This window comes from Galleria mellonella, unplaced genomic scaffold, assembly GCF_026898425.1.
Source record: "Galleria mellonella isolate WM207_F2 unplaced genomic scaffold, CSIRO_AGI_GalMel_v1 utg171, whole genome shotgun sequence".
Lineage (NCBI taxonomy): Eukaryota > Metazoa > Arthropoda > Insecta > Lepidoptera > Pyralidae > Galleria > Galleria mellonella.
The window spans coordinates 2,081,002-2,095,182 of NW_026442014.1; the positions used below are offsets into that span (position 1 = coordinate 2,081,002).

General features: G+C 34.3%; 1 protein-coding gene across 4 annotated transcripts in view; it reads right to left on the bottom strand.

The window, feature by feature from the left end:
- The window catches only part of LOC113518148 (rho GTPase-activating protein conundrum), a 105,124-nt gene that overhangs the window by 60,240 nt on the left and 30,703 nt on the right, over nt 1-14,181 (bottom strand). For all 4 annotated transcript variants that reach the window (XM_052892932.1, XM_052892931.1, XM_052892930.1 and 1 more), the window contains exon 2: nt 8,764-8,914. In XM_052892932.1, coding sequence (XP_052748892.1) covers nt 8,764-8,914 — 151 coding nt within the window. The remainder of the gene's footprint in view (nt 1-8,763; nt 8,915-14,181) is intronic.

A 14,181-nucleotide genomic window follows, 5' to 3' on the forward strand; every position in this document is an offset into this window, starting at 1 on the left:
TCACTACACACTTGTCAATTACATAGACGGTGCCTTTGTAGAAAATCAGCCTTGGACCTTGGAACGGTCGTAAATATTCTGCGTCAATACTTTATGTTCTAAACTTAAGTGTCGTTGGTTATATTCTATGTGTTTTCGAAAAGAAGGAAGTTTTTAATTCGCCTGCATGTTTTTTGAGTTTGTAACCCGATACGTTCACTAATTCTGAATGGACTTTGATAATTTTTTTTAATTATATTAATTTTATCATGCAATTAAACTTGCTGTTTTCATCTTATTTCAAATAGAAGTAGGTTCTCATTTCGTTTGTATTTTTTAAGTTTGCTACCTCACTCTCCGTCAGTTGTAAACGAATTTGGATTTTTTTTTATCTCAAAGCTAAAGATATACTTACAGATTGATTCCATAACAATTTTATCAAACTCATTAAAGCAGTTTAGTTTTTAAATCAAAATAACTGGTTTTCAAATCGTAGTCGGTTTTTTGTGTGACCTTTAATTTATGGAAGATAATCTTTAATTCTCTATTATCATTTTTCATATAACCTCTTAACTATTAAAAAAAAGCTTCCGTTTTTCTCGCCAGGTAGGTAGGTTGCCACGTCTCTTCGAAGATATCAAATTGTCAATTCATATCAATACATTATCTGTACATTACTCATTAATCAATAACAATTTATAGAAAATAAAACTTATAATAAATACACAATGGGGACTTAACGCGACAAGAAATGTTTGCAGGTAAAATACCTACATACCTGCTTCTATATTGCCGATGTTTCGACGTGGATTGCACCACGTCGTGGTCACGACGGGACTGCCGTCAGACTTTTTCGACGAGTCGGATTGAAGTCTCGATTTAAAATAAGTTGGATTTTCAACAACGCAAAAGTTTAAAATTAACTAAAATCCAACTTAATAATTTAACTTCTATTATAAACCAATATCAGAATTTTTACCAATATTGTAAATGTCAAGAGTCTGTTTGTTTGTTACCTCATAGCGCCTTAACGGCTTAATCAATCACTATGAAATTTAATATGCATGTACTATACGATATGAAGAAAGAGATTAATTTTACCCCAGTCAATGAATGTATCCCAAAACATACAACAAAAGACACGGGTAAAAGCTAGTACTGTATAAAACGATCACTTATCAGTACTTAATAACTGTTCGCGAAAGCCGCTATTCTCACATTTTCCATCGATCGTCCTCAAAAGGAGAGCTGCTTTAGAAAGGGTCTAGTAAATTGAGAAATTGCCGCCGCAACGACTTCCACGAAATGCCCGGTTTTCTCAGTAAACCTGTTGTTAATGAGGAATGCGACTGGGCTGACGCAAAGTGCGTACAATCGGCCCCGGCATCGCATCGCCACAGCTCGAAACCGCGGCTGTTTTCGATCCAGGGACGAACTGAGGTGGAGCTAGATAAATATATCGCCACCAAATTTAGTTTGTTGTTGTATTAGCCTTAACTTTAGCCGTTAACTGTCCACTGCTAAACACAGCCTTCCCCATAAGAAAGTTTTGCCAGTAGTTACCACGCTTGGCAGGCGGTTTGATAACTGCAGTTTTGCTTTTGGTTATGTTTTAAGAGGAACGCTGCTGCCAATCCCTCCACCATTAAATTCCCTTAGTCGCCTCTTACGACACCCATGGAAAAGGAAGGGATGGCCTAATCTATACCGGGACCTACACAGCTATTTATATACAAATTGAAAAATATATAATATTTACAGAGTGAATTTTCTTTTTCACAAAATCATTGGGTCTCGAAAATGACAGAATATATTGATCTTCCCATACTAACTGTTTAAATATATTATTTTTATTTCATGTTCACAATAGTTAGAAGTAGTCAGTTATTTTTTGTTATTAAATTTTTCTTGAAAGTCAATTAAATATTAGGTAACTGCTCTCTTAATCCCCAAGTTTCAGGTCTGATCTAGTTTGGAGCTTATGATAATGCAGACTTTTCATAACGTAACTTGATATAAGTTCAGATATAAATGATACTATTATTCTGTCTCTGTTATTTCTTTTTAGTAATAAGCGGATATTAATTAACCTTGACAGCACTGTATTTAGTTTGGAGGCTTAAAATTTTTAAAATTTACCCACTATAACTGTACAATTTAATTGATTACAGTGATGAAAGCAGCAATACATGTAATTAATATAAAAAATTTAATTAGATAATTAATTTACATAATGAAGTTCCATCAAGAAGTGAATTGAAAATATTTTAATACAATAAAATAAGAAAATAAAATAGTTTGAAGTAAAACCACCAGACGTGCTAAACATACTATTTCCTTTGTATACCCTGCAATGCCAACAAATAACAGATTTAAAAAATGTAAAAACAATATTTTAAACTTTATTACATATTGTAATAAAGATTATATGAAAATTGAAAACAAGAAAACTGTACGAGAGATTGCAACATCCTCTTACGCTGACGTCAAAATTGATAAAGCAATCATCACCTTCCCTTTCATAGCTCGTAGCAGTCGAATGCCAAACACATTTGTAATTTCCAACTGTACACGATATCGCGTGATAATAGCGCGTTTAAACCGCACCGCGCCAAGGTTAATATGACATTTGATATTTACCATTGAGATTTGAAAACTGTAATTGAGACTATTAAAATGAAATGACATTCAATTATATAGTTATATTCAATTTAACATCAGGTGAGCTGTGTGCTCGTTTTTTTTTTTTATACCACTGAGGTGGCAAACAAGCATACGGCCCACCTGATGGTAAGCGGTTACCGTAGCCTATGAACGCCTGCAATACCAGAGGTATTACGCGCGCGTTGCCGACCCTGAAGAAACCTCTTTACCCCCTTTTTGAAAAACCCCATGCTGTAGTCTCTCGGGAAAACCTCGGCAGGGAGCTCATTCCATAACCTGAGTGTTCGTGGGAGAAAGTCGTTTGCTCACTGTGTTATAAAAAATAAAATAATTAAATTTAGAGTCAACTTAAAACCCTTGATCCGACCCTGTCAAATATTTCTTATCGACTCCATCTAAGCAACAACCAATTAGGTAATGTAAGATTATACAACAGGTATGTAGTCAAATGTAACTGAGTAAAAGTATATCAACGTCATCTTCCTGCACTTGTTCCATTTGGTGACGGGACGGCATATACTTTACTCCTCCATTCCAGATAGAGATCTCTTTACAGATATTTCAGCATTCACTCGTTTCTGTTCATATCATTTATACTGATTTTTACTAATAAAAATATGAAAGGGTGTTTCTTTGTTTGTTATATTATATCGCCTTAACGGCTTAACCAGTCACTGTGAAATTTGGTATACACACGACATACAGTGAACGGTATAGACTATTTTTATCCCGGTTATGCGGACGAAGTCGCGCGTAAAAGCTATTATCTATACTTATAATAAATCTGTAGAGAGGCCAATTTTGTACATAAAATATATTTCCAAAATAACTATCAGGGGGTGATTAGTGATCGATACTGATGCCAAAAATGCAATCAGTAAAATTTTTGTCCACCTGTCTGTATGTTCGTTATAGAATCAAAAACAACTCGACGGATTTTAACGAAACTTGGTACAATTATTCTTTATACTCTTGGACAGGTTATAGTATACTTTTCATCACGCTACGATCAATAGGAGCAGAGCAGTGAAGGGAAATGTTGGGAAAACGGGAGAAGTTACTCCATTTTTAAGCTTCCGTCGCGTGTGCAGCCTCAATGGCCACTTTTTAAAATGTAAAAATGTCCACCCGTGCGAAGCTGGGACGGGCCGCTAGTATATAATAAAGCAGAATAGTTTGTTTGAACGCACTAATCTCTGCAACTACTAGTCAGATTTGAAAAATTATTTTTGCATCTGATATCTCATTTCCTGAGAGTGGCTATTCAACACCGTACGACCACAGACTTTCTTACTTGTTTCATCCATCTCTTTTTAGCTCTTCCTCACGCCATTATCTATAACTTTAGAACATTCTCGTCGTGAAAGATGAAAAATATAAATTTATTTTTTCTTAAAAACGAAAATTATATTTATTACTTTATTAATATTATTATACATATAACATACCTACATTTATTTATATAATATTGGTAGCAAAACGCGATATTATATATATATATATATATATGTATTTTTATAGTTTATTTACAAGAAACAAGGTAAATATATATACTTCAAACAATAGGTATAAATCCACATATTTCACCATAATTGGACATTAAAAAACCTAAAAAGTATAAATATTAATTGAAATACCGAGACATAAATATGTTATTTATTTATAACTATCAATAAGGACAGTCATGTTTGTCTATAGACGGCGTTTACCACTCACCTACCACCAGGTGGGCTGTCAACTTTTTGCCTTTACCAGTAATAAAAACATATGAGTCAGTATATTTAGCGGAATCGTTGGATTTAACAAAAACAATAGTTTGCTTACAATGCTATCCGCATTTGTAAAATCGTGTTAGCGTGCCGCAGAGATACAACAAACAATAACATTGCGTGAGAATTTAACTAATTAATCACATTAGTGAAATTAAAATCAGTTTTTGCAAGTATTGCGATGGTAATGTTTATTTATTTAAATAACTTTATTGGCCAAAAGAAAATATGGTACAAAAGGCGGACTTAATGCTAACAGCATTGTCTACCAGTTGTAAGCGACGCGTTCTGTGCCTCAAAACTCAATTATTAATAAAATAGTTTGTCTATGTCATTGTCTATGCGTGCGGTCGTTTTTAAACTTATAATCGGCGCAACGGACGCCACGCCCAGTCTGCACCTAGATACGATCGACACCACACGTCTATTTATTACCTGTAATTAACGAAAATAAAATCCAATTGCAAAAGTCTTCGTTTTCTTGCCATCACCGTGACCTACCATATTCTATACCATACACCAGTCAACCTTTGGGATGAACAATGAATTACAAATGCGGTACTTCATTATTCAATATATTATAACTTTTTCTTCTCGCAATCTCACTTTGTTTAAAAAAAACAACAGCTAATTTTCCTGGCCGTTTTTCTCAACTGAAAAGCGAGCTAGGCAATAGGACCATAAAAAGGACTATTTAAAAATAGTTATAATTCAGTTTATTTGAATATTCTTTTTTAATAAAAATTTAAAGCTAATTAATTGTTAATTAATGTTTTCTAATAAATATGTATGTACATTCAATCAATCCAATTAATATGCTCACTCGCCATTTAAGGCGAGGTCTTTTGCGATAGGACCAAGGGACAGAAATTACTTCGTTCAAGTAATTTCTGTAATAATAGTTCTACAGCTACAACTACAGTATTATATTATCTGTGCTAAAGCAATACCATAGACAATAGTAATATTTAAAATATTCTATTGTTGCCATAACAGGTACTTCTTTAAAATTAGATTACATAACAGGTACTTCTTTAAAATTAGATTACTTCTGTATTATCAAAAACAATTCCTAACTTATAAATATGAAAGTGTCATTATGTTACCTCTAAGTGCATTAATGACTCCAATCATGAAATTCTGTATGAATCAAAATATTTGATATACTAAATCTTCGTCGCAGATACGCAAACAAATTTGCAGGTATTTGCTAAAATAAATAACATTTATAAAGAAGCCACTACTAACTTTTGCCACTTCAACATAATTATCACATTACCAATATACTAGCGACTAGCCCCGGCTTCGCACGGGTGCACATTACATCACATTAGAAACCTAAAATTATCAGTGTTTCTCTACTATATTATGCATGTATTATACATATAAACCTGCCTCTTGAATCACTCTATCTATTAAAAAAATCACATGAAAATCCGTTGCGTAGTTTTAAAGATCTAAGCATACATAGGGACAGACAGACGGGAAGCGACTTTTTTTATACTATGTAGTTTTTAGATATTCGTTACTCAATAATTAAATAACAGAACGAATTTTTTTTTATACAACTTAGAATGGCAAACAAGCTGACGGTCCACCTGATTGAAAGTGGTAACCGTCGCCTATAGACATGAGCAGTACCACGGACATAACAGAGTGTACTGTTTCGCCCATGATACCCTCCATGCGTTGCCATTGCTGAGGACTCAGGTGTTATTCCTCTGTAACCAGTAAATTCACGCCATATTCCCACCCTTCAAACAGAAACACAGGCATGCAAACACAGCTGCTTCACGGTTGAAACACGAATGGGGCAGAGGTACCCAAGCAATCGATAGAATATCAGTGTTTTGCTCTTTTTAGGGCAAAGCAATAAGCTGAATTGCGACCATTTTGTGTTACTGTGGCACACGCATGAAGGGAATTTTTTTTTACTAATTTTATGCATTTTGTTTTTGTTTTTATTTATTTTTTTTACATGTATCTTTTTTTATCTTTTTTCACTGTGCATTTAAGTCTATTGCTGTTTGTGTGCTATAAGTAATGCAAATAAATTATTTATCTATCTATCTAGTTAACTTAAGAAACTACAGTTATGTTTTTACAAATAAATCTCATTTCATTTCAATTCAAATGAAATTTGATACACACATTTTGAAATAACGCATAGAGAACACGTTCCATCCCAACACAATCAATGTGTGTAAAACCACGGGATATATTTAATATGGATATTTATTAAAAACACCTTGTGGAACCCCATCAACATACGGAAAACCAGTGACATTTGTACGGTGGGCGGCCTTGATGGGCAATCGTACAACCTGATCGAACATTGGACAACTCTTCGAAGCATATTTGGACACACCCGGTATAACGGCGAGGTGTGAAATAACCTTACCACTTACATACACATATCTAAATACTTTTACATTCAAATTGTATGTACTTTGTCATATTGACCGTTTATTAAGTGGAACTGATTCAAAAATGTATAGAATTGTCAGTGATGTCAAAGTGTTAAAAAAATAGTACCTACTTTCATTACTGTATACTCGTATGCTTAACATTCTCTCCACAAATATGTAGGTAATAAATTACCTTATTACACTCTCCATAAATTTACTCATTCCTCTAAGATTTTACAATGGAGATTTTACAATTTTACAATCACCCAGGCCCCGGAATTGTAAAAACTCAAAGCAAGTAAAAGACCCCCGATACTAAAATAATGGGAGCAAATTTTTTAAAGACGACATTAATATACGGTGGGGAAAGGGACTGTTAATGGGATAAAATACCAGAGGGAGACTTTGTACAAAAGTCGATTGCTTGGGCACCTCTGTCCCATTCGTGTTTCAATTATGAAGCAGTTGTGTTTGCATGGCTGTGTTACGGTTTGAAGGGTGGGATATGGCGTGAATTTACTGGGTACAGAGGAATAACACACAATGAGTCCTCAGGAATGGCAACGCATGGGGGGTATCTTGAGCAAAACAGTATACTCTGTTATGTCCATGGTACTGCTCATGTCTATAGGCAACGGTTACCACTTTCTATCAGGTGGACCGTCAGCTTGTTTGCCATTCTAAGTTGTATAAAAAAAAATTGAAATTATTTATTAATCTATCTATACGTATTACCTGGATTATGAATGATTTGGTGAATTTCCTTACATTTTTTAAATACAGGTTTCTATTGACAGAGAATCATTACATCATTACTATACAGTAACATTACCAATATAGTTTTACGCACCAACTCGAAATCAACGGTAACTTGCGTCGAATCAAATAAAATTAAAAAATCATTACGCGTAATTTAACGAGCAATACATTATTGTCTATGCCATGTCATGACTAGTAAAAAAAATCAGAGCAACAAGCATTATGGCTTAATGGGTGCCAGTATTTAATGGCGTGCCAAGTGTGACCGTTGATCAATCCAATGGACGTTTATAAATGTTGAAACCATATTGGTAATTGTGAAATGCATTACATCAGCATATAATATACTCGTAAGGTGTTACAATGCTAGACGTTGGAGAATGTAACACAGCTATTGGTCGGTTCCCAGTTAAGCGATGCGAGACAAATTGTGGGAATATATTTACCCTTATAATCGTTATCTTCCTGCTCGACGTTAAGCAGTTGTTCCCATAGACAAATAAAGGTGTTCACACATACATAAATTGTAATAAAATAGTTCTACATTTATTTTCTCCTAGAATAATACATAAGAGATTTGATAAGAGTAATTTAATTGGTTGACAGTGGATTGGACATGCAATATTAATATGAGAGATTAAATCTGTTCGTCGTTGGGTAAAATGTACAGTTTCATTAGTAAAATACCCCTATAGCAATATATATGTACCAGTGAGGAATGGTAGGTGATAATGAAAGCATATAAGTTAGCACGTCGTGACGAATGTAACAAGAATTCACCACGATGGTTTCCAGAGAGAACCGCGCAAAAGTCGACCTGATAGAGTATATTGCTAGCAATGGGGCCACAAAACCCCATGTCTTATAATCCCTTCCTCCCAACTTCAGGGGTTATTATCGCTAAAATATATGCAGAAAATTGTCTCTCGTCTAAAACGCCTGTGCAAGCGGTACAAAATTTTGTGCTTGATCGGACGAAATGCCGCTTAGTCGTAGAAATGATAATCATAATTATGATTTAACCGTGTCATCATCATCATCATCATTCAGCCGTTAACTGACCACTGCTGAACATAGACCTTTCTCTAGACTACCATAAGGAACAGCTCCCTGCAATACATATGAAGTCGTCGCTCCATCTAGTGGGTAACCGACGATAACCGAGTATTTAATAATAGACCTACCTTCGTAATGGTTGTCCTCATCGTCGAGATGCTGTCCGGAGTTGTTCTGCCTGCAGAGGTACTCCTCGTACTCGTTCCAGTAGGCGGCGAGTGCGGCAGGATCGGGCGCCCGCGGCGGCAACGGCAGTGCCATGCGGACCTCTGGCGACTCCTGCGCAGGTAATAAACAATAAATATAAGTATAATCACACATATGTACCTATTCAAATGAGGCTGCTTACTCATTTTTTCTTTAACTATGCACTTCCTTCTGATCTAAAACCAACTAAACTGATCATGCAATAAAATTCTGTGTACACATTGACGACTTTTTTATCAAGTCTCTTCTTTCAAAAACATTTTCTTAGTGCTCGTCTCTATTGCATTATGGTACTTCTTTACAATTTTAGCTAATCGATTAAAAAAGATTTTTAATGGGCGAAAATGGAATAGTAACCCCGCTTGCGCTATCGATATACACTAGAGAGTCACCAGTGAGAAATGATATAAGAAGATAAAAGCAGGTCAGCCCATAGTGACGAATCCATAAGAAGACTTTTAGACCGCTTTAGTAACACTTTCGTTTCAAACTCCATTGCTAACAATCCCTTTCCCCGCGGTTAAAAGGGCAATAAATACGATGCTGGAACAAAACGCCGTCTACTCAACATCATGTTCGCTCGTTTACGGAAATTATCTGCTCAAGAGTTGGGCTAAACCTTTTCGGTCAATGGACGCCGTCGGCCCTAATGTTTTTCGGTCAAAGACATACCAGTTTTGTGGAACAATGCGTCGCATTAGTCAACAATTGCAAAACGAAATCCGTAAAACAATACTTGGCATTTCAAGTTTCAACATCAGTTAGAATGCTCACTGATAAATAAAATATATAAAATAATATAATGCCAACACGACAGCCTTGCAGATCTAGTTCTAGTTTACTCTGTATAAAAATAGCAAGAAAGATTGTTAAGTCGATTATGTTTTTTTTTTATACCACTGAGGTAGCAAACAAGCATACGACCCATCTGATGGTAAGCAGTTACCGTAGCCTATGAACGCCTGCAATACCAGAGGTTTATGCGCGCATTGCCGACCCTGAAGAAACCTCTTTACCCCCCTTTTGAAGAACCCCATGCTGTAGTCTCTTGGGAAAACTTGGTGGGTGGATATGGCGTGAATTTACTGGGTACAGAGGAATAACACCTGAGTCCTCAGGAATGGCAACGGATGGGGGATACATGGGCGAAACAGTATACTCTGTTATGTCCATGGTACCGCTCATGTCTATAGGCGACGGTTACCACTTTCCATCAGGTGGGCCGTCAGAGTGTTTGCCATTCTAAGTTGTATAAAAAAAAACCGTATTTATTATTTATCTATTATACATATTACGCTGTATATTATTCATACTTACAACATTATGTAGTTAAATTGCCGGCTAATCTATTTCTGTCACGACCACAATGACATTAAACTACATAGATATACAGTTAATCCTATTACATCAAAGTAATTCAATAGCCAAGATAAGGAAATACTAATATTACAGTACTTATCGCAGTCAGTGAAACGAAATATTTTCAAACGTTTTAAAAACCTCAGAGACTCAAAAAACAGAATCTGGCTTTACCTATTATCATCTTATTTGATACATTTCTAGATAAAACCAGAGAAATCTAATCCTTCTGTCGAACATATATTGTGGCAGATGTGTATTATATTTATTTGACAGAACATTCTTTTTTTTATCATGAAAATAGAAATGTTTGTCTTATTATCGGAAGACATGCAAATTAATGATGGATACCTACATATTATCATTTTAAAATGTGCCTTATTTTTACAGCATTTTTCTTAATAGATGACAAGGGAATGGTAACTCCACCTGTGCTATCGGTATACGCTGGTGAGAGATAATAGGTGAGGATGAAAGCCCATCGTGACGAATTCTAGAATCAACCATGATTGTTTCAAGAAAAACAAGAAGATTTCAATCGCGATAAAACCATTTAATTTAAAAACCAAACTACTAAACCAATTTCGATGAAATTTCTATAAAACCAATCGGAAAATATTCTCTTTCGATTACAAAAACTATTATAAAATCGATTTATAAATGACGGCGTTCTGAATTAAACAACTACTTCTTTTTTTAAGTCGGTTAAAAATTGTTGTCCACAAGCAAAATTTGTAGATATGGACATGTGACGTCACTTCATACGTGTCAATGTTAATCTACATACAGATATTGTGCAAAAACGTTATAGATAAGTGATAAGTGCAGCCACGCCCTTCGCACATTTTATAAGACAATCAAAGTAATAAAATGGACCTCTAGTAGGCAGCTAGTCATATCACACACACACACACACACACATACACACTCATACACTCGCACGCGTACGCACGCACGCACGCACGCACGCACACACACACGTACTCACCTTTTCACACAGTTTTCCAAATTTTTTTTTGTAAATAAATTGTACTAAATAGGTAATCGCACTCACAGTATTATTATTATTATTATAGTAATCTTTTATCCGTTTACCAAAGAAAAAAGGATAGGAAAAAAAGAAAGAACAATTTTTGTTCAAGTAAACTAAAAAGTTAAAACATTTTTGATTAGTTATTTTTTTATGATTAAGAATACAATTTCATCTCAACTGTTTTGCTTTTTTTCAAAAGTTTAATTATAGAAATTATACATTTGTGATGTGTTGTTAACATTTTCAAAAGGTAAATATTTTATGATCTTTAAAAACCAGGAATGAACGCAACAATTTAGCCAAATTTTATTTAACTAAGGTTATCTTTATACCGTGGTCACACGTGGACTGATGCATGAAAGGGTATTTTGGATTTACGTTTTAATAAATGTAAAACTGTTATTATGAAACCCTTATTGAACAAAGCCTATTACTCGCTAAAGGATTACTTAAATGAGAAACGTGGATAGTGTTAATCAATCGTGCACGAGCTTTTATAATGACTATGTAATTTTAGACATAGTATGTTTAAATAATAAATAAATACACATAATATTAACAGATATTGAAGAAAAGTAAGTTTTCGAGGGTTGTTTACAACACTTAACACCTTTCCCAATGCTGCAGTAGGTTAATAAAAAATGACGTTTTAAATGTGCCTGTCTACAAGTCTCTTCATACAAATAGACGATTGGAATTTTAATGGTATTTCTTCAAGGGTTGTATAATTAAATTAATTAAATATCACTGGCTGACTGAAGTTTTTTTTTTATGTAACTTAGAATGGCAAACAAGCGGACGGCCCACCGGATGGAAAGTGATAACCGTCACCTATAGACACGAGCAGTATCATGGACATAACAGAGTATACTGTTTCGCTAATGATACCCCCCATGCGTTACCATTCCTGAGGACTCAGGTGTTATTCCTCTGTACCCTATAAATCCACTGCCATATCCCACCCTTCAAACCGTAAAATAGCCATGCAAACACAACTGCTTCACGGTTGAAACACGAATGGGACAGAGGTGCCCAAGCAAAGTGTAATAATAATAAAGATGGTCGACAATAAAACTGTGTATACGTACGTTAGTGTTATATTTTATACAACAACATCAAGTTCGTCAACACCTGATTAAACAGTACTATCATCAGATAGCCTGACATACAGTTACACTGTTAACAAAAAAAAATATATCAATGAAACATTCCAGTGTAATATTTTATTTGGTTTAATCATTCTGAGAATATAACAAGTAATTCTTCCCATTTTGTTAATATTATAGGTATATATACATAAAAAAAGTTACAAAAAGACAGACGAATAATTTTTTTAGGTTCTAACAATATCTTCTTTGTAAATAACAAACTTTCAAAATTTGGCAGATTAAAAAAAAACAACATATGGTCCTGATATAGAATAGGCTGTTGTATGTAAATAGATGCTTTATTAATATAGGACTGTAATAGTTTTTAATAATTATTAATAATGTATTATTAATATAATACTTATAATTCTTACAGCACACTTTATAATCATCATAGATTAGTTACCACAGAAAAGAGTAAAACATTACGTTCTTTTTTTTATGGTTTGCGGTACAGTATCTAAGGCATCCCGTCCTCGCTATTGGATACGGGTGACGGAATGCCTATACAAGAGGGTACATGGTGGACGCAATTTAGATGCAATATGTGAGGAGCACTAGAAAGGTACTACGGCCGGATACTGCAACAAAAAAAGAGTATGTGGTCGGCCCCCGAACTGGCGACCTCTGCTGTCTACCGGTCTCCAGTTCGAGGGACGACCGATCACCGAAACATTACGTTCGGAAACACATTACAACATAGGCCATCTTTTCCTTTACCGTTGGTGTCGTTAGAGGCGACTAAGAGAATTTATTAATGGAAGGACGAGCAGTGTACCTCCTAAAACATCACCAAAGCCCAACTGCAGTTGTCAATATCAACCCTCCTGTCAAGCGTGAGAGCTACTGACAGTGACAGCAAACTCCCCCATATGGAGGAGGCCTATATTCAGCAGTGAACAGAGGGCCTACTATGAAACGTTTTCCGAAATTTTGGAACCAAACGAAACACAAATTTGATGTTAAAATTACATAACACATGCCGTTTAGAAATATAAAAATGTTAAAATATCGTTCCTTTGGACTTTTATAATAGGATGTATGACGAACGAAATGTTAAACTCCATTTATTGGTCCGATTTTGGTAAAAACAAAAACACGAAATTGAGTCCGAAATTTCGGAATTTCATTTCATGGTAGACCAAAAGGTTCATAACTGATGGAGATAAAAAAAATTCAAAGTATTCGCAAACGAGTCTAATTAAATATCGACTAATAATAATTAATATATTTTAAAAATATTTTTATATGTGCAAACAACAAAAGCAAATACCTCTCAGCAGCTTAATACTTAAGAAAGTCGTAAGAACACGTACAGACGTCTAGTAATATATAAATAAATAAATAAATATTTAAATAAAATTTGATCCTGTCCATGGAATTTAAATATAAATCAGCTTAATTATTAAATAATAATATAATAGAAATGCTATTAAATACATACAAGTGTATGTACAATTTTATTTCGTATAAGAATACATATCATGTATTTGCACGGAAAAATAAATGTTCGTCTAAATTTATATGAAACGAATTGAATGAATCATCGATTGACGTAGTCAAGTTGTAACCATGAACGTGTGTATTTGTATGATGCTGATATTTCATTGTCAATACCCCATCAATTATGTGTACAGACGATTCGACATGATTAATAAATTATTTATACGTACATTATTTATTCATGATTATAAAATTGAATAAACTTAAGTTTACTAAAACTCCTTACAATTTGAATGTAAAGAAAGATATTAAAAATATAGAACAAAGATACACATACATATAAATGTGGATTAATA